At 41.2% G+C, this 22,302-nt stretch overlaps 1 protein-coding gene across 1 annotated transcript in view; it reads right to left on the bottom strand.

The window, feature by feature from the left end:
• Positions 1-6,889: 6,889 nt before the first annotated feature.
• LOC136611713 (gamma-aminobutyric acid receptor subunit rho-2-like) overlaps positions 6,890-22,302 on the bottom strand; it is a 271,782-nt gene continuing 256,369 nt past the window's right edge. Inside the window, exons 6-9 of the mRNA XM_066591511.1 lie at positions 17,651-17,791; positions 12,953-13,105; positions 8,828-9,024; positions 6,890-7,192 (exon numbers count right to left, since the gene is read on the bottom strand). Coding sequence (XP_066447608.1) covers positions 6,890-7,192; positions 8,828-9,024; positions 12,953-13,105; positions 17,651-17,791 — 794 coding nt within the window. The remainder of the gene's footprint in view (positions 7,193-8,827; positions 9,025-12,952; positions 13,106-17,650; positions 17,792-22,302) is intronic.

Raw genomic sequence — 22,302 nt, 5'->3', positions numbered from 1 at the left:
TGCGGGGAGCCTGGAGAGGCCGGTACAACATATTTTATTATTTTCAGGCATGCAGAGCATCAAGTCAAATAAAAAAAATATTATTCACTAACAATATGGCGGAATTATTGAGCGACTGTATGGTATTATTTTATGTCACTGGATGCAGTTGAAAAACAAGCACAGTATTGCAATGTTATCCTGTCACAGTATAGTGGTAATATGCAGTGGCGGGGACAAAATTACCCTTTGTCCTTGAGGTAAACTCTTTTTAATATTAATGCTTGGACACAAATGGTTACAGCCTGGAGCATAACTAAAAGGTACATGGGCGGGCCGTGCTAGAAAAGGTTAGCTTAGCCAACCCCCTTCCCCAACTACTCTTCATGCTGCCAGCTGTCCATCAAGAACTTTCCACTGCATTGCTGGGTCTCTTAAGTAACCTATTGATGTAGCACTAGCAGCCAGGAGTGATGCTAGGGTCTCAGAAATTAGGAGCACAAGCCGCCAGACATACAGGATACAGGTATGTCTAGCCACACCCCCTTCCTCACAAAAAAAAAGAAATTGCACCTATGAGGCCAATGTCACACGTGCGCTTGTAAAAACGCTGCGTTTACTGTGCTTTCAGCTTTGTTGACGTGTTTTTGACAGTGTTTGACTGCATTTTTTAACTGTATTTCCACCACAGTTATGAGTATTGGCTTGAAGAAGGTGCCACAGGGCACAGAAACGCGTTGCCACTGTACTGTCCACCACAACTGGAATAAAGGATTATATTTATTCACGCTATTGTGGTTGGGACATGATTGCTATCATTTGACATAAGAAGTCGACACTTCTAGGAGGGGGCTTTCTGCTTGCCATACCCCCCTTCTCCCGATTAAGTGCCGTTCTTTTACTTTGAATTTCGGTGACACATCGTTTGTGCCCTACAATTCAAGAGCGCAGTATTTTTTTTTTTTTTGCTTACAGTCTTTTGCATCCCTTTCTTGGGGGAGATTCTCTGTTCAGAGAAACCCCCAACTATCTTTGCAGCTCTCCCTGTTCTCAGAGGATGTGAATTGTTTAGCAGACAAACAACCAGCGACTCCTAAGGTGCTCTCTGAACTCTGTTTTTTATAGTCAGTGTAAATTATGATGGGGTGAAAGGCTCCCTCCAGCAGAAACCGCCAAAATTGCAGAGCCATCTTGATGCCCAGTAGTTCCCAGTCCCCTATAGAGTAATTCTGTTACGACGCGGAAAACATCTTGGAGAAAAAGCTACATGTCACCCTTTAACTAGAATTTACCTTTTTGCAATAGGACCACCCCTGCTCCCGAGGAAGAAGCATCAGCCTCCAAAAAGAATATCTGAGCTTATACAGTTTAACAAGAGAGTCTCTTTATCATGCATCGATTTCTTTTCTCAACAGTATGGAGGGTGCTGAAGATTTTGTTCATTAGTCTTCCCTGCATGAACGGGGGATTTAGTGCAGGCTTCCACCGAGGCATACATGACAGATTCCGGTGGTGGGAAATTGCTACTTGAACATGCATTCAACAGATCACAGCATTTTCTTTCACCCTGAGGTGCTTGGGCTTTAAAAGCAAGACTTGCCTGCTTGGGAGGATTAGTGTTTCCATTGAGGGTTTCCATACTGTGGGTACTAGCAGCAAGGAAGCTATTCCTTGCAGCTAGTTTAATATAGCCAGTGTTCTGGCTTTTTCTTTCTCCTATAGGCGCCATGTCACATGGGAAGCTGATAGGAGGGTAGCTAACTGTGCTGGCGTGGGAGCCAGCTGATTGAACTCCACACACACTGCTGCTGCCTATTGCTGGGGAAGCTGGAAATTCTGCAGAAGCATTATTGGGGGAGCTAGCATGCATGGAGCCTGCTGTTCCGGCAGTGCACCTGGTCACAGCATCCGTCAGCAGTGAGTTCATCAGGGGATACTAAAGGAGAGGCAGCATGACAAGCATTGCTCTTACCTACAGAGGATTTTGGTGGCTCTTGTCCGCGGCTGCTGCCTCCATCGCTCTTTGTTAAGGTCAGCAAGGGGTTTGCAGGCTCCGTCCCACATGGGGAGTGGATGGACCAGGGTAGGTCATTTTTAAAGCTCCTGTCTTCCACCTCGTGCGAGGTAAAACTCAGCGAGCTTTCTAGGAGAAGCTCCTTTTCCCCGTTTCGGCATGTTGTTTAAGGAAGGGTATCTTTCACAATAGGAAATTGGTTTTATGAGCTGTTTTGGTGGTCGCTGAACAGAATAAAAAGGGAGAAGTAGGGGCAAGTCAGCTCCTCATCCGGGCCACGCTCCCCAACAATTATAATTTTTTTAAAAGTTTGTTTGGTCCTACCCTTTTCACTTTCGCAAGGAGCAATAGGAGAAAAATCACCCCACAATTTCTTAGCCAATTTCTCCCAAGGATGGAAATGTCCTATATGTGGATAGAAACTGCTGTTTTGGCACATGGGAGGGCCACGTATTCACGCCGGCCGATATACCGCGTCTCTTTCTGCAGGGGGAGAAGGCTGGAAGAGCCAGGAGCAGTACTCTGATCTTCCGCCCCCTCTCTGCCTCCTCTTCACCCCCTCTCCGCCCCTCTGCACTATTTGCAATGAGAGGAGGGGCAGGGCTAAGTTCCAGGAATTAGCTCCTCCCTCTCCCGCCTCCCCTCATTGCAAATAGTGCAGAGGGGCGGAGAGGGGGTGGAGAGAAGACATAGAGGGGGGGGGAGCTCAGAGCACTGCTCCCGTCTCTTCCAGCTATTGTTGCGCATTTAGATTATCAGCGATAGTACATTGTAGGTCTAATGTTATTCGAAATACCATTATGGTAGGACTTTATGGGTCCTATTATTGTATTATATTAACACCGTGGCTGACCATGGATATTTATGCTTTTATCAACCCTCCCATGTTTGCTAATGATGCGCTGGATTTATGTTGGATTTATGGTTTTACATAATGTGTAAGTATTTTGTAAATTTCTTGTTTTTATATAATTTTAGTTGTCATGCTTATAATAGGATTTTATGTATTGTGTGGGAATATCCTTTTATTATATGGATGGCGGATGTGCAGCAACCATTTACCTCATGTATGTTTTTATTATGCAACCCAACCTTGTTCCTTGTGTTGAGCGTGGTCTTTATACTGTACATGACATTTTAAAGATAAACATATGAATCCATCTGATTGCTGCTAAATTAAAACCATAATAATTTGCATATAATCTATTATACCCCACTACAATGCATTATACAATTACCATATCCAGCAGAAAGAAGACATGAAAATGACTCCAATAAACATTAATACATATACATGGTTTATCATCCAGCTTTATTCATTAAGCAATGCTTAGTTATAGGTATAAGTCATTGTACTGCAAACACTCTGTGATCAATGATATGAACATAAAAAATTATTTTACATGTTCTATACATATATACATAACATCTTACATCTCCAGAAGTAAAAAATATTTCTAGGTGTTGCTGCTTTTCAGACTTGCTCTATGACATGGATTGTATATGCTTGTTCGAAAACAGTGTTGACTGCTTGTAAATTAAAAAATCTCTATACAGCACATTCTTTTCTTACCTTACTTGACAAAGAATCTAGCTATCTATTTATAAAAGTGAAAATTTATTTGTATACTCTTTTTTTTTTTTAATTCTTCATAGGCTTCTACGTGCCTTCATAGAACTAGGTACACATACTCTTCATGATCCAACTTAAAGAGATATTCTGGGAATTTTTTTAAACCAACATAGCTCCCACTGAATTCAATGGAAGCTGTGCCTGCAATACCAACCCGAGCCGCTTTTTTATATGGTCAGTGCATTCTGCGCTGATCGCAATGACCGGCCACAGGAGTCAGCTGATTGATGGAAATCTGTAGCTTGGAGTGCCATCAGCCATCAATAGAAAAAAATCTAAATGTCCCAGAATACCCCTTTAAAATACTGTGAGGGTGGGGTGGTAAGGTGTGAAACAGTTTTTTTGCTCCTAGCAATCAATTACAGTACAGATTTCATGTTATTAGAGCAGCTTAAGGAATATTGACTGGTTGCTATGTGCAACAAACACTGTTTTTTTCAGTTTTAATAAATAAGGCCTATTGTATAATCTATGGTAAATTAAAATGCTTTGTAATTCAGCATAGTCAATAATTTAGATGTGTGGTGAATTCAGAGTGCTCCTGATAAAACAGAAACCCATCGGACAAGCCCAGCCGAAATCAAAGAAATTAGAATAAATGCTAACAAGTGAGGCAAGCGAACAATGTGACCAATAACTTAAGAATGAGAGGGAAAGAGCCAGGACATCAAGGGCCGCAGAGACCTCAGAACAGCATGAGGCTCAAATTCAAAAGAGAGGGAAAAAGCCAGTGCATCAACCATGTCAGAAACCTGGGAAATGCCTGGTATATAAGCTAGTTAATATTGAACATTTATATAACAAAGCTCTAATCCCTTACACATACATAATTCAATGAGCAGTGACTTATCTGGAGGTCAATCTCTGAGCAATGTAAATCTCGACCTTTTAATAGAATTTTAATTTTTGTTCCAATTCACTATAAGCCAGGATAGGGCTTATAACCACCCCTTTTAATTATAAAATTCTAGCTGCCTACTTGAAGACAGAATTTACTGCATAGATATTTTGTTATTGAATTCACTGTGAGCTGAATACAGTAACCCCCTCCATTAGTGGCTGCAAGCAGCAAAAAATATTTCATGTAAGCAGAGGTGTAACTTTAAGCTGCTGGGCCCCAGTGCAAAATATGGATCTGGGCCCCAACTATAAAGCTTCATTGATAGTATTGGTTTGCAATGTGAGGAAGAGAGTATTTATGGGCCCCCTAGAGCTCCTGGGCCCAGGTGTGACTGCACCCTCTGCATCTCCTATACTGATACCCATGTATATGTATGGCTATGCAGGGAATTTGAATCTCTGTAACAGAAAGATGGAGCTCTAGCCCTTTTAAATACATTATATGAATTTGATCTGTACAAAATTCTGGATATATTCACATGTAGCAAAGTTTAACTTGATTATGATAACTTTTTTTCTAAAATTTATTTTAAGCCATTCAAAAGCTATTTGTTATCTTATCTCAAAGGGGTTCTCCAAGTACATTATTGGCAGTGAGGAGGGGATTGGTGGTGCAGAGTACATAAAAAAGAACAGTACTTTCGCTGCCACGATGCTGCCCCGCTGCGCTCTCCTGGTACTCTAGTCTTCTGTTGACAAACTCTGCAACAGTAATGTGGGTCATTTACTCGCGTGACTGCTGCAGCCAATACAAGGCCCAAAGGGGACATCACTGATAATGTCCTGTAAACCTGCCTGGGACTTCTAGATTAGAAGCCCACGTGACCGGTTTAAGGGAAGTCACTAGGTCGTCCGGATGGGTCATCACCTGCCAGATGCCATGGCATCAGATTGTCGAAACTTATAAAACCCCTTTAACACAACTAAACCTATTGTAAAGCAGTTGAAAGGGTAAGCAAACTGCAGCATAGAAAGTCATCAGAACGTGTCAAAAATAAAGTTACATTTTGTTACATTTCTAAGTTACTCTTAATAAATAATAAAGGAATAATGAATTTTATATTTATAAATTACATAGATTATGTACTATAAACTTACTATCACAATCATTTCAGTATTTCAGAAGTATAGCTTATTTAATTGTAAGTTTAAAATTTGGGCTACGTGGTGATTTTTGGCCACGGCTGCGGTTGCGCAACCAAAAATCACTGTGTAGGCCTACAACCAAACATGCACACTGAGAATTGCAGTTCACTACGACTGAGGTTGAATTTTTTCGTGACCCGTAATTGCAGCAACCAAGACCCCATTGACCTCAATGTGATTGCAAGGTCACAGAGATACACAGCAATTTTTTGTTGTGCAACCTCAGTCACAGCCAAAAGTTGAAATGTAGCCCAAGCCTCATAGTTATATAGGCTGCAAATGTAATCAATGTTAAGGTCCATTTACACAGAACGAATGTCCTGCACAGGAGCTAGCAGAGCTGGCTGGTTCACGGAGCAGCCAGCAGGGGGCAGGGCAGTGCAGGAGATTTCTCTCCACTGGCTCCCTCATCACCCTCCATTGAGATAACACAGCAGCTGTTCGCTACTGAACGGCGCTGTTTAAACTGCACGATGAGCTTCATCACTCATCTTTTATGCTGCATTACGGAGCACAGGAGAGAAACCTTCTGCACTGCCCCGCCCCCCTGCTGGTCGCTCCATGAACCAGCCAGCTCTCGTAGCTCCCGTGCAGGAGCACGGGAGCAAGGAAACACAGGGACAAGTGTCGGGCATCGTTTGCCTGACATTCGTCCGGTGTAAAAGGGCCTTAAGAAAGTATTATAAAAGGATTGTCCAAGATAAAAAAAAAACAGGTTCCACATGGTAACACATAATAAACAAGCCTGCTCCTGTGTGCTGGGTCTGCAGTCAGCTCACAAGATGTCACAAGCTGCTGCAGCCAATCGCAGACCTCAGCGCTCTGTATATATACGCTACATAATTTTCTAAAGCACTGATGAAAGTGTAGGTACACACTCATGTGCATTTTAGATATTTCCATTACCACCAGTACCATCAAGTCGTTTATTCCAATGGTGTTCAGTTTTGTCCATCTATGGTCAGTTCCAATTGTACATATTTATGTAAATTTATGTCAAGTTATACAATTGATAAATATATATGACAGTTTATGGTTTTGTAATCTAGCCTATGACTTGGCTTTGTACTGCACCATTTAGTACATTGTTATATTGCCTGTTTGGAGGTATTTCAAACACACCCTATGGCAAAGGCAACTGACAAGCCAACCCTTACATATCTGTTATTCACATTGTGAAAAATATAGAGGGAAATGAGAGGCCCCAGTATAGATATCTAGCAAAAGACAGACCAGTATATCAAGTTAAAAAATATAAATGATGCTGGAAAAATCATCCGGGAATAATTATCAATGGCATGAGTATGTTGCATTAAACGGAAACCAACATGACCCTTAATTCCTTTCTTTCGGGAGGCACTAGAATTTGGACTCAAGGCCAGGTGCACCACCTGCTTCTCTACATCTTCTGTTACAATTTGACTCTTGGTGTATCCAGCCAGACTGTTGGAGTCAGGATCACCATAAATTCCATCCAGCATCATTGTTTTCGTGTGTGACATTCCACATGTACAGGGAAACTAGAAAAAAAAGTTACAAATGTATTACATTTCTTAAAATCATTCATCATTGCACTTTAAAAATGATAACAGACAGCATAGATGTAAAAAAAAGACACAGCACTGAGTTGTTGGAAAGTACTAAACAATTAAAGAACCAGCATATAAGATGTTTTCTTATGGCTTTTACAAATATGTTGTTGCTAAAGAGGCAGCCCATACAGCTCCTATAGGACTCATGGTGGACAGAGTTCCCAGCTTACTTTGGCCATATCCTCAGTAATGAACTTCCTCTTCAGGAATAGAAATGCTAGTACATAGAGGTCATGCTTTCCTTGTCCTATGAGAGGGAATTGGAACAAATGCCGCTAATATACTTTATATGGGTAAGTGGTGAATCAGTACCCAGAAATTATGATTTCTGCTATGAAGTCCTTTCTATTTTAGTAAATATATGGTGCTTGATCCTGGCCTTTTATCCCCGCTGATAGCAGATGTACAGCACAGGATTAAAACCTCTGCTCCTGCAACCAAGCAGGAGTAGGTTGAGTCTTAAGTTGCCAGACAAAGCAGAGGACCTGGAGGAAAAGGGAGAAGTGGCTTTTAACCGCTACTGCATTCTCATTCCTGGCTACACAGCGTTCAATGAGCTCTATGTACTAAAAAGTGGAAGTATTACTTTCACAATGCGACCCGCTGATCACATGACAACCAGGTGTCCCCCTGTCACAGCAGAGCTGCCAGGTTTTAGCAGACCCTGATCAGCTATGTTAGTGACTATTGCCACTAGAGGGAAATGCTTTTTCCTGTTACTGGGGCTCCTATAGATGAAACAGAGAATGTGAATGAAAAACGCAGGAAAAATAATTTTCGTAGCTGGAAGGGTAAAATCTCTAATAAGTGTCTGGTGAAAAAAACCTGGTCCTTTAAGGGGTTAAAAATATAACTACTTTCTTCATGATAATGATCGATAGATAACAATATTCCTCAGCTTTGCAGTTCTTTGTTAGAGAAAATACATTATGTAAATTTATATTACTAATGATCATTAAAGCAAAGGCAATTAAAAAAGACTATGAGCTATGTATTTAATAAATGAAACATATGCACATCTACTGTATGAACAATATGTCCTCAAAATACGATTATTATGGTTAATTAAATCCTTATTGTGAGTTTATTAGCTAGAAATTCCTTCACACAGGTCATTGCACTTCAGTACAGTGCTTTGCTTAGAGCATAATCTACTAATGTACTGTAAAAATAAAAATGTATAGCTAAAATATAAGAAACCTACAGCATAACAATTGTCACTTTAATTCAGGGTCACGCTAATATATACATTTTATCTGTCTGCACTTTCAGCTTGTTTACACGAGAGAGAGAGAGACAGATAGAGAGATAGATAGATAGATAGCCTAAAAGAGCTATTGCTTAATTCTGAAAGCTTATTTTACTATGAATTATCCGTGTCTTCTTAGAATTATCATCGCGGTCTTCATGTCAGTCAGCTCTATAGATTAAAAGTAAAAACAAATCTCTTGATCCTAAGAAGCACCAAAAGGGTACTCTGCATTGGTCAGGGTATTTTGCTACTGGCCAATGGCAGTGAATTAAGTTTTAGCCCTGAATGTAAAATTGTATTAATTTACCCACCTTTTCCCTTAGCTTCCTTTCCTTCCGCTCTTGCACTGTGGTCAGGTAATTCACAGCTGCATATTCTAGCACCGATAGAAAGACAAACACAAAACTGACCCACAAGAAGATGTCCACAGCTTTGATATATGACACTCGAGGCATAGAGGCGTTTACTCCGGTAATGATGGTGGACATGGTCAGCACTGTGGTTATACCTATGTAAAAACCAAGCAGTAATATTTCTTAATTGACATTAATGACCTCAATATGACAATAAACTTGATGACCTTGCATCATTTTTCAACCTCATTTACAATATACAACCTGTTACAGAGGAAGTTTACTTTGGACTACATTACCTTATAACACTGATTCACCACAATTTATGGCTTTATAAACCCTTTTTTAGAATTTGCATACCAAAATATAAGAGTGGCATTATCTTTGAAAACTCATATGTGTAGATTTCTTTTGAAATCTACTGTATTTGTAACACAAACAAACCTTAGGATTGTAGTACCAAGTATCCATTTCTGTGATGTTTCGGTGCACAGATTATAAATATATTTGACACTGTAGAAATTCATTACTGTGCCGCTTTTAAGTGAACCTAAATGGCTAAATATACCATATGGAGTGAAATGTATTCTCTATAACCTTCAGGTCAGATCACGTGTCAGCCATGTGCATTAATAAAATGTTCCTGAAACCAATTGCAATAAACATTATGTTATGAAATTGCTATTAAAGGAGCTTCGTAATATAACTATCAGTAGGCTGATCGAAGGTTAATCAACACTTTAATAGTATTTCAGTCCTTTTTTTCAACTGCAAAGTTGATATGTGTTCCTACGATTTGTACCTCTAAGTTACATTTGTTTTTTCTTAACCCCATAGTGACCAAGCCTGTTTGCGCCTAAATGATCAGGCCAAATTTTGGAAATCTGACATGTCACTTTAACATAGAATAACTCCGTAAAAGTTTTGCATATCCAAGTGATTCTGACATTGTTTTTTTTCCCACATATTGTACTTCATTTAGGTGGTAAAAATAGACCGATAGAATTTGTGTATATGTAACTGCAATATCTCAATTTTTTAAAGAGATATATATCAATCAAATGTTATATGTATAAATATATATAATTCCATCTGTTTACTTTATTCTAGAAGCACACTGGGAAGTTCAGTTTTTTTTTAACTATTTAGGAGATGTATCAATTTAACATTGATTATTAACATTGTGAGGAACATTTTGTTTTCCGGCACCAAGCCAAGATTTCAAAGGCTCATAGATGTCAGAATGATAGATACCTCCACAAACGACCCCATTTTAAAAAATACACATTTCCATTTTAATGTATTCACTGAGGGGGGTCATGAGTATTTTGACCCCACAGTTTCTTTTCAGGAATTAATTCAATTTAGAGGAGAGAAAATAAAATTTCATATTATTGCAAATATGTCATTTTAACTACTTCCTGCTATAAAACGTACATTTACGTTATGCAGCGTTAGGGTATGTATGAAGAGAGATCACAGGCGATCTCTCTTCATACAGCACAGGCGCCAGCTGTTTATTACAGCTGACACCCGTGGGCAATAGTTGCAATCAGCTGTGCAGGTGATCGCAGCTATTAACCCTTTAAATACAGCCGTCAATTCTTACAGTGGCACTTAAATCCCCTAAATGATGTTGGGGGTCCTGTACAGCCCCCCGCAGTGAGATTGCAGGGAGCCGTGCGAGTGTCATGACAGCCTGGGTCCTGCTGAAAGGCCCCAGGGCTGCCTTGGCAGACTGCCTATCAAGCCATCCCCGTGGAGTGGCTTGATAGACTGTCTGTCAGATTGCAGTATGATGTAATGCAATGGCATTACATCATACTGCAGTAGCGATCAAAGCATCACTAGTTGTCGGTCCATAGGGGGACTAAAAAAGAAGGTAAAAATCACATCAATAAAGTTTTACTAATTGTAAAAAAAAAAAGTAATACAAGTTTAAATCACCCCTCCTTTTGCCAAATCTATAATAAAAAAATCTAATAAATAAAACAAAAATACATATTTGGTATCACCACGTCCATAAATATCAAAGTAGTGCATTATTTACCCCGCACGGTGAACGTTGTCCAAACAAAAATTTAAAAAAAGAACGCCAGAAATGCACTTTTTCAGTCACCCTGTCACCTAGAAAAAATGCAATAAAAAGTGATGAAAAAGTCGTATGTATTCCAAAAGGGTACCAACGTTAACTACAGGAAGTCCCGCAAAAAATGAGCACTCGCACAACTACGTAGTAAAAGATGGCAGCAGAAAATAATTTTAAAAAATTAAATGTCTGAAAACAATAAAAGTACAGTAAAGAAAAAACTATACAAGTTTGGCGGCGGAGTAATCGTACTGACCCATAAAATAAAGTTATCATGTCACTTTTGTTGCAATTTGTGTGCCGTAGAAACAAAATTCACTGAAAGATGGCGGAATGTCATGTTTTTTTTTCATTTTACCCCAGTTTTTTCTCTACATTATATGGAACATTAAATTCCACCATTGAAAAATACAACTCTTCCCACAAAAAACAAGCCTTCATACAGCAACCTCGATGGATAAATAAAGGAGTTATGATTTCTTAAAAGGGGGGAGGAAAAAATGCAAACTGAGAAAAAAAGAGCCATTAAGGAGTTAAAGATAGGATTTTTTCTATAGTGCACATGGAAATGAGGATTTGCACCCCAAAATGAATACCCCAGTTTGTCCTGTGTTCGGGAAATACATCCATTGTGGCCCTAATCTTATATCTGTATGCACAACTGGGCCCAAAACAAAAGGAGCAGCAGGTGGCTTTCAGAACAGACATTTTGCTTAAAGGTGTTTCAGGCCCCATTGCACACTTGTAGAGCCCTTGAGCGGCCAAAATGACAGAGAACACCCACAAAGACCCCATTTTAAAAACTAGACCCCTTAATGAATCCATGTAGGTGTACTGCGTATTTTGACCCCACAGTTTTTGAATGAATGTAAGCAAAGCAAAAGGAAAAAATTACAATTTTCGTCGTTTCGGCAATTGTGTCATTTTAAAAAGTTTTTTTTGTACAGTAAAACATATGAATGAAGTCTTTTACCCCAAAATGGATCCCCCTATTTGGCCTGTGTTCAGAGACATACCCATTGTGGCCCTAATCTTATGTTTGTATGCACAACGGGGCCCAAACTGAAAGGAGCATTACACTTCAACTGTTTTTTAACTTTAACATAACCAAGAACCACGTACCATGGCCCCCGTAAAATCTCCAGGCTCTTGGCTATGTTTAGTAGCTATGAGCAGGGAGATTTTAAATTACCCCGGCAATCCGCGGCTTTTATACATGCGGCCACCATTTTGGCGATGGGTACGTGGGCAGAAGCTGTGGTAAGATACATGGATAAATCCAGGGGCATTAGGTATGTAATTTCATCTCCCCTCACGGATATGATCCATGAGGGGAGATTAAACTTCAACTTTTAAAACTTTTTTTTTCTTTTTTTTTTAACACTTTTTTTACTTTAAATAATTGCCATTATCCATTGGATAACAGCAATCATGCATGCGGTTGCCGGTGATATCTCTCTGCTCTCAGCTACACATGGTAGCCGGAAGCAGAGGTATTTTAAATTTCCTGGGCTTCGAGTCTTTTTGTGCATGCTCCCGACATATGACGTTTGGCACGCATGTGCAGAAGATGACGTCAGGTCCAGGAAGGATCAGAATGTTGCAGGACATCGCGGAGGACGGGGAGTGCTTTCAGCTCCCCACATGGATCCGACCCATGAGGGAAGCTGAATCTTTAACTTTTATTTACTTTTTTTTCACTTTTATGCGTTTGCCGGTATCCGGTTGGACACCGGCAATCGCGTGACCGGGAGGGGGGCTTCCTGCGGCTCCCCATGACAGCTCCAGGTTGTTGGCTACCTCTGGGAACCGACAGCATGGGGCTGACATATCCACAGCCCACGTGGCTTCAATCCCCAGAGCGAGCGTGTTTTTACGGCCCTGGGGGTTAAAGCCCACTAAAGCAGGATGTAAGAACACTATGGGGTGGTCAATAAGGGGTTAATGTGACCCAGAGACAATTCGTTAGCAATACTGCTTCCATGCTGTCTTACCCAAAGAGACTCTGGCAGGAACTGCTCTGCGATCTATCCAGAAAGAGACCCAGGAAAGCATGACCATCAGAGTTGAAGGAAAATAAGTTTGCAACAGGAAGAAAAAGATGTGACGTCTCAATGTGAAGTTAATGTACAGGCGATTGTACCATCCTATAAGAAAAAGTAACATGTTATAGAGAAACCCTACAGTTGTAACAAATTACAGTCATTTGAAATATCAGCACTTGTTCACATAACATGTCTGCCCACCCAAGGTTATGGTATGTTTGAATGACACAGTAGGAAACCTAAAGTGTATCTTATCTTCTTCCATTTTTTAGCTAATTACAATTTATTATGGGGGTATAACCGTCTGAGACTTTCATAACATATTCACAAGATAAGCTGGGAAAATTTGATAGTTGTGGGCCCCCGCTCTGGAACCTGCACCTATCTTTAGTTTAAACCCACACCACATCTGGCCTAGATGAATACAATGGCCAAGGGTGGTGATCTAGGCTGTTTCTGCAACACCCATAGAAGTCAATGGGAGTTATGTAAACAACATAGCATAATGAGCTACACTGTTTCTACAGCTCCAGAGTTACAGAAACAGCTCGCTGTGTCACACTTTTGCCTAACTCCCATTGACTTCTATAGGCGTTTTAGAAATGGCATAGCAAAGTCCACTTGGTTGTTTCTGTAAATCCTAGCTACCTCCAACTACCATATTTAACCAGACTGGGTCCCAGAGATAGGGCCTACGTCTATCAGACTTTCATGGCATATATTTAATAAATTGTAATCAACTAAAAAATTAAAATTGATAAGATACACTTTAGGTTCCCTACTTAATGTCATTCAAGCATACCATAAACTTGGAAGGGCACTAAGCAACAAGCTAGGGAGGACGCGGGTAGTATTTATAACAAGACATTTGAAGGCACGTACCTAGGGCATTCAAAAGAATGGGAAGGGGTGGGTATGTTGGTGGGGGGGGGGGGGGGGTTTGGCATTTTACAGCTAATACTATTAGTCTATTGTGTTTGTATAAGATTAGTGCTGTTAACTTTCCTGCTCTGAAAGAAGTTAAGCAATAAAATCAGCCAACAGATGTGTGCTGATAACATCTAGAACTGTTGTAGGGAGGTTTGGTCACAAAACAGTTAATGACCTCCTAACTCTCAGGCTTCTCTGTTCTCCACTGCAGGGCTTTAAGACTGCCTATTGTTCCACACCAAAGGTGTAAAGAGGAGAGGCATCTGGAGATACAGAGATATACAGTATATGCATTTGTTTCTGTGAGTAAAGCTGTATCTACATAGATCTACATTTGTGTGTAAGGGTAAATATATGTATGTGCCAAATTGCTGTTCTTTTATGCTAAAAAAGTTATACTGCTCAACTGGAAGCATCCTAAAAAACCCACTAGAGCTGCCTGGCAGAGTGAAGTGAATGGGGTCATCCCTTTATACAAATTGACATATATGGTCAGAGGTTGCCCTGCCAATTTCACCAAGATATGGGTTCGATGAGTTGACTGCCCTAATACTACATCAGTTGTATCTGACAAGTTCCTCTTCCCTGAAAAAATTGAAGGTCTCTTCTCTTAGGCAGGTGGCACACAGGCGATCCAGATTCCGCATACAGGAGCCCACAGCGGAATCCAACTCTAACCCCAGCCAGCGACCCTGCATACCTTCTGTTCTTCTGGATTGCGAATGACCACGGACACTCACCCATTGGTCATACACAGTACAGTTGTTTTTTTTTTTTTACTTCTCACTATATGCAAGGATACTGAGTGTTGGTTATGCTGTCAGTTGTGTCATAGGTAATTTTTTTTGTTTTATTGTTGTGATTCCCCAGATCTGGAATCTTGGTTTCTGGGGGAGGGGGTGGGAGAAAAATAAGAGGGTATTGGCAACTATAAAGGTCTGACAAAAGTTCTGATGACCAAATCTTGCGAAATATTACTGATATTTCTTTCCTTTTTCCATTTGTACTGTATTATATGAAAATGCCCAATAAACATGCCTTTAAAAAATTTTTTTTAAAAACTATATATATGTGTTTGCCATCAATAAATGTCACCCACAGTGCACACAAATACATAGTTGCTAATGTCCGGAATGTCAGGGAAACCCCACAGAAAAAGTGCCAGCAAATCTCCTGGGTGCCCCCCTTTAAAAAAAATATATACTCACCTCTGCTGCAGCTCACTTCACTCCTGACTGCTGTTCTTGCACCAGGATTATGTCTGTGGAACATAGTGGCGTCGGAAAGACAAGAGGACTGTAGGAACGGGATGACGTGAGAATCCACATATCTGGTCTGGAGTCTATATTGAGGGGTACTCTGATCTGGGATCTGTAGTAAGGAGGGAGTCAGGACTAAGGATCTGTATTTATGGGGTCTAGTATCAGTATTTGTTTAGGGAGTCTGATCTAAGGCCTGTATTTACAGGACTGGGTTTATAGGATATTTTACCAGACCCATTATGGGGTCTGGTAAAATATCGTAGGCTGGGGTGCATAGTGTATATAAATGGGCAGAGCATATGTAATGCTGCTTTTGCACCTTTTTAGAATGTCCCTGATATCCATTCTCAAAAGTATGATTAAGGCCCAATGTCCACGGGCAAATTTGATTTGCGAAATCCGCATGGAGCACACGGACATACGGTGGATCCTGCTGGAAAGCAGGAGATTTAAAAAAAAAACTGTACTGCTCATGTCCAATGGAGAGCCATGAGGAACATGCAGTACAGCGAACCTGGAATTGGAGAGGTCCGCGTGTATGCCACCACCAGAATAATACAGGTACGCAGGGCTCACTGTCTGCAGGCAGGGCTGGATTCCGTGCAGGATTACCCACACGGGATCAAACCCTCCCGTGGACGTTGGGCCTAAGGGTTCATTCACACAGCATCATTCATTATACTATGGCATTCCGTCCCAGGATTCAATCTCAATCACTGAAAAGGGTATTCAGATGGAACCCTCAATACAACTGTAGACTTTAATGAGTCAAATGGAAACACAGACTGTAATGAGCTATTTTTGGAGGACAGAATAGCGTAGTCAACTATGCTATTCTGTCTTCAAAAATAAATGGAAAATAATGGAAACTATGTGAAATGGAGAAATCTTTGGCTTCCATTTGTCTAATTAAAATCTATCACTTCATCCAGGGTTCTGTCTAAATGCAGTTTTCAGTGACTCGGACAGAACCGTTGGAAAGGAAAGCTGAATGCACAGTAAAGCACAGTGTGAATGCAGCCTTATATAGGGCATATTCAGACTCTGTGTCTAGGACAGCACCACCTCTAAATACAAGCCTGGAGAGGAGGAGTGTTACTTTGCCAGAGCTTGCGTAGCACTGATGTATTTGGATATTATTCTAAAGGACCACTCCAGTGATTTTTTTTTTCATTCATTGTGTAGCTATCCCCCTAGTATATGTAAGTGAGCTAGTGTTACCTTGGTTAGTTATTCCTTTTTATCTGAAACCTAGACTTCTTTCTCCTCAAATGGTCATATGATCTCAATTCTGAGCAGCTCAGATTTACTTGGGGTTATGCTATCTGAAACTTGTCAATTCCACAGTCTATGTTATGTTGTTAAATGGAACCTACAACAGAAACTGCTTAGAGAGGGACAAAGACTCACAGTTACTGATGATGATCACACAGCTCCTGACGTACGGTTATAATAGAGGAGGAAACAGTTCATCCTCCTGGCTGTATGCTTATGGTCTGTAGCTTATTTAGTTGAATACAGAAGGAAATGATAATTAAATTGTTTCCCCCAGCAATTGTATAGCTTCTAGTTAATACTGTGCTGATGCATCATCTGATTGATTAGAAAGTTAAAGTAAAATATCTCAATCTCAAGCTTGTGCCTGATAAGCATTAAACAGATAGCTGCACTGCATGGAAATGACTACAATACACAGAGGAGACCTGTATGACAGGCAATCAAGTGAGGGGGCAGGAATGAAAAAAAGTGTTTTCACTGGAGTGAACCTTTAAAAAAAGAAAATAAAAATAGCAGTCAGCTAGCAGTTATTAGAAAATAAAAATAGAAATTTCATTTAAAGGGGTTGTCCCGCGCCGAAACGGTTTTTTTTTTTTTCAACCCCCCCCCCCCCCCCCCCGTTCGGCGCGAGACAACCCCGATGCAGGGACCTAAAGAAAAATCCGCACAGCGCTTACCTGAATCCCCGCGCTCCGGTGACTTCTTACTTACCGGCTGAAGATGGCCGCTGGCATCTTCTCCCTCCGTGGACCGCAGGGCTTCTGTGCGGTCCATTGCCGATTCCAGCCTCCTGATTGGCTGGAATCGGCACGTGACGGGGCGGAGCTACACGGAGCTACACGGAGCTACACGGAGCCCCATTGAGAACAGAAGAAGACCCGGACTGCGCAAGCGCGGCTAATTTGGCCATTAGACAGCGAAAATTAGTCGGCTCCATGGGAACGAGGACGCTAGCAATGGAGCAGGTAAGTGAAAAACTTCTTATAACTTCTGTATGGCTCATAATTAATGCACAATGTACATTACAAAGTGCATTAATATGGCCATACAGAAGTGTATAGACCCACTTGCTGCCGCGGGACAACCCCTTTAAGGTTATCCTTTACCCTTATTGGGTGGATTAATGTAGGACTGAATGAGTTGGTCACATTCAGCTCTGGTCAGATATTGTAGTTACCTGTGCTACTGTAGAATGCAAGTCTAGATGTGGTATGAAATTTCTGAATCAAGAACTGTGATAATGAAATTTTCTCATCTGTTTTTAAGGACTCATTTCCCTTTTTCCAGTAAAGCATCAGATCTTCATCAGTATATGCATCTATTAGTAAATAAAAAAAGGCTACAATTGTAAACAGTTCAGAACATATAGTTACTTCTAGACATAGAATACTTTGCAATATTAAACACTGAATGACAGTGGCCAACGCATGTGTGGCCGGATGGACTATTGTCCATTGAGCCAATCAGAAGTAATTTATTAACATGCTTTGAACCCAAACATGTAATATCAAGTCAACTGCTTGGTGTCTGGTGCAAAATGACGGTGAAGACAATCCAAGAGTTCAATTCACCAAAACAAACTTTTCGTCTGAAAAGAAAAATAAATAAAAACTATGCCAAAATTGCCAACACCTTACAAAAATGTACGATCAAAAAGTCATATGAACCAAAAAATGGTATAATGAAAAAACTATAGCTTTTTCTACAGAAATCAAGGAGTGACACAGCTCTATTAATGGAAAAATAAAATGCTATGGGTCTTTGAATGCAGCAGCACAAAAACAAATAGTTTTGTAAAGAAATGTTTTTAATTGTGCAAAAGTAGTAAAACAAAAAACAACCTACATAAATTTAGTAACATTGTAATCCTACGTACCCACAGAACTTGCGTGTAGCATGTCATTTAGTCCAACATTTGGGAAAACGATATGGACCACATCCACATATTATACATTGATTTATTGCTTCTCAGCAGAATTATAAACATGAACAATGAGACTCTTAGTTAGATTTTGATTAAATTGTATAAGCCAAGTAGCCACTGCACAGTGACCTTTTTTAAGTGGTTTTCTAAATTACTGGGTTGGGCATCACATGGGAAATCCTTTTGCCATATTACAGTGCCCGCAAAGGGTGCGAACCTAGTTGTTCAACAAAACCACAATTGCCCGTTTTTGCAGGTTAAAAGTCAACCTGCGTCTTATACATGGGGGGCTGGCTCGTGGGGTGTCTAATACTTACCTAGCAGCTGGCATTCGGGTCCCTCGCGATGGCCTGTAAATTTACAGGAGAGCGCCTTGCAGTCAAAATTGGGTTAAATCAGGGGAGTAACTATAGAGGGTGCAGGGTATGCGGTTGCACCCGGGCCCAGGAGCCTTAGGGGGCCCTCTTCTCCATATAGGGAGCCCAGTACTATGAATAAAGCATTATAGTTGGGGGCCCTGTTACAGGTTTTACATTGAGGCCCAGAAGCTTCAAGTTATGTCTCTGTGCAGCATGGTTTAGGTATGGGTACGGGTACAGATACAGATAGAGGGGGGCCCCAGCTCATCTTTTGCATCAGGGCCCCTGAGCCTTTACTTACACCCCTGGGTTAAATATAAATAAACCATAGACTTAACCATAGACTGTAATAGCTATCTGAACTTCTCATGTTGTCACAAGAAAAGCTGGAAGACAAATATCCCTTACGAACAATTTAAACGTGTTAAAAGGAATTGTTCTTCTATAGAAACTTTTAAACAACAAGCATTGGTTTTAAAAAATTGTTTTATAGAGAAGGGATACCCATTCAGTTTAATAGATTTTGCATATGATAAAGCACTTTCTTAGACCACTCCCCACGAAAAATTTTTAGCTGTATATGAAAATGAAAATAAAAACGATTTTAGTAAAAAATTACTATTTATAACAAAATATAATACGGAACACAATGTAATCGAAGGGATATTAAGAAAAAATTGGGGTATACTTAAGGACATGGCCTATTTTGGGCTTAAGGACGCAACGATTTTTGGCGGATTTTCTTCTCTATTTTTCAAAAGTCCACGCAGCCATATAAGGGCTTGTTTTTTGCGTGGCGAACTGTAGTTTTTATCAGTGCAACTTTTGGGTATATAGACTATATTGTGAAACTTTTATTATTTTTTTTATGATAGCAGGGAGAGAAAACGCATTAATTCTGCCATAGATTTTTTTTTTTTTTTTTTACAGCATTAATCATGCAGCATAAATGACACAATCAATTTTTTCTGCAGGTGGGTACGGTAACAACGATACCAAAATTTTTACATTTTTTTTAGGCTTTTACTAGAGATGAGCGAGCACCAAAATGCTCGGGTGCTCGTTACTCGAGTCGAACTTCCCGCGATGCTCGAGGGTTCGTTTCGAGTAACGAACCCCATTGAAGTCAATGGGCAACTCGAGCATTTTTGTATATCGCCAATGCTCGCTAAGGTTTTCATTTGTGAAAATCTGAGAAATTCAAGAAAGTGATGGGAACGACACAGAAACGGATAGGGCAGGCGAGGGGCTACATGTTGGGCTGCATCTCAAGTTCCCAGGTCCCACTATTAAGCCACAATAGCGGCAAGACTGGGCCCCCCCCCCCCTCCCAACAATTTTTACTTCTGAAAAACCCTCATTAGCAAGGCATACCTTAGCTAAGCACCACACTACCTCCAACAAAGCACAATCACTGCCTGCATGACACTCCGCTGCCACTTCTCCTGGGTTACATGCTGCCCAACCCCCCCGCACGACCCAGTGTCCACAGCGCACACCAAAGTGTCCCTGTGCAGCCTTCAGCTGCCCTCATGCCACACGCTGGCCTCATAGCCACACCACCCTCATGTCTTATAAGTGCGTCTGCCATGAGGAGGAACCGCAGGCACACACTGCAGAGGGTTGGCAGGGCCAGGCAGCGACCCTCTTTAAAAGGGGTGGGGCGATAGACCACAATGCTGTACAGAAGCAATGAGACATCCAATCCTGTGCCACCTCCATCAGGAGCTGCAAACGTGGGCATAGCAATGGGGAATCCATGTGCCACACAGTATTCATTCTGTCAAGGTGTCGCATAGCTCAATCCACACTGCAAGGGGAAAGCCATCTGCGCTCTGCCCCCTACCCAAGTCAGTCAGTGCCTTTGTGCCAGACAGGTCAAACACCGGAATGGGAACTAAGTTTGTACCAACAGCATAGGTGGGTCCTAGGAAACCCAAGACATGAACAAAAAATTGATCTGAGCGGCCAAACATGGCAGACTTGCACCATGCCCGCGGCATAGGCCTCGGCCCACAGATTGAGCAATCCTAGGCTGGAAGCGGACTTTCACTGCACTCAGGACATAGGCCTCTGCACAAACCCTCAGCAATCGCGTGCCTACAGCGGACTCCAATGCTAGCGTAGCTGTGCACGTCTCATTAGCGCTGTATTGCTTCTGCAGTTTGTCCCAATGCAGTGCCCCGGATAGTAGAGCTAACGTCAGATTAAATGCAGGTGGGCTTCGGCCCACACTGCATGCCCCAGTCAGACTGGAGTTCTTTATAAGTAGACACAGGCAGGTACAACTCTGTGTGGACCGACAGCATGGGTGGGTCCCAGGAAGCCACTGGCGTTACATACACTACCGTTCAAAAGTTTGGGGTCACATTGAAATGTCCTTATTTTTGAAGGAAAAGCACTCTACTTTTCAATGAAGATAACTTTAAACTAGTCCTAACTTTAAACAAATGCACTCTATACATTGCTTATGTGGTAAATGACTATTCTAGCTGCAAATGTCTGGTTTTTTGTGCAATATCTACAAAGGTGTATAGAGGCCCATTTCCAGCAACTATCACTCCAGTGTTCTAATGGTACAATGTGTTTGCTCATTGGCTCAGAAGGCTAATTGATGATTAGAAAACCCTTGTGCAATCATGTTCACACATCTGAAAACAGTCCAGCTCGTTACAGAAGCTACAAAACTGACCTTCCTGTGAGCAGATTGAGTTTCTGGAGCATCACATTTGTGGGGTCAATTAAACGCTCAAAATGGCCAGAAAAAGAGAACTTTCATCTGAAACTCGACAGTCTATTCTTGTTCTTAGAAATGAAGGCTATTCCATGCGAGAAGTTGCTAAGAAATTAAAGATTTCCTACAACGGTGTGTACTACTCCCTTCAGAGGACAGCACAAACAGGCTCTAACCAGAGTAGAAAAAGAAGTGGGAGGCCGCGTTGCACAACTAAGCAAGAAGATAAGCACATTAGAGTCTCTAGTTTGAGAAACAGACGCCTCACAGGTACCCAACTGGCATCTTCATTAAATAGTACCCGCAAAACACCAGTGTCAACATCTACAGTGAAGAGGCGGCTGCGGGATTTTGGGCTTCAGGGCAGAGTGGCAAAGAAAAAGCCATATCTGAGACTGGCCAATAAAAGAAAAAGATTAAGATGGCAAAAGAACACAGACATTGGACAGAGGAAGACTGGAAAAAAGTGTTGTGGACGGATGAATCCAAGTTTGAGGTGTTTGGATCACAAAGAAGAACGTTTGTGAGACGCAGAACAAATGAAAAGATGCTGGAAGAATGCCTGACGCCATCTGTTAAGCATGGTGGAGGTAATGTGATGGTCTGGGGTTGCTTTGGTGCTGGTAAGGTGGGAGATTTGTACAGGGTAAAAGGGATTCTGAATAAGGAAGGCTATCACTCCATTTTGCAACGCCATGCCATACCCAGTGGGCAGCGCTAGATTGGAACCAATTTCATCCTACAACAGGACAATGACCCTAAACACACCTCCAAATTGTGCAAGAACTATTTACAGCAGAAGCAGGCAGCTG

Source organism: Eleutherodactylus coqui, chromosome 1 (assembly GCF_035609145.1).
Source record: "Eleutherodactylus coqui strain aEleCoq1 chromosome 1, aEleCoq1.hap1, whole genome shotgun sequence".
Lineage (NCBI taxonomy): Eukaryota > Metazoa > Chordata > Amphibia > Anura > Eleutherodactylidae > Eleutherodactylus > Eleutherodactylus coqui.
Note: the sequence above shows the minus strand (reverse complement) of the source record. Positions and strands in the feature narration are given on the sequence as shown.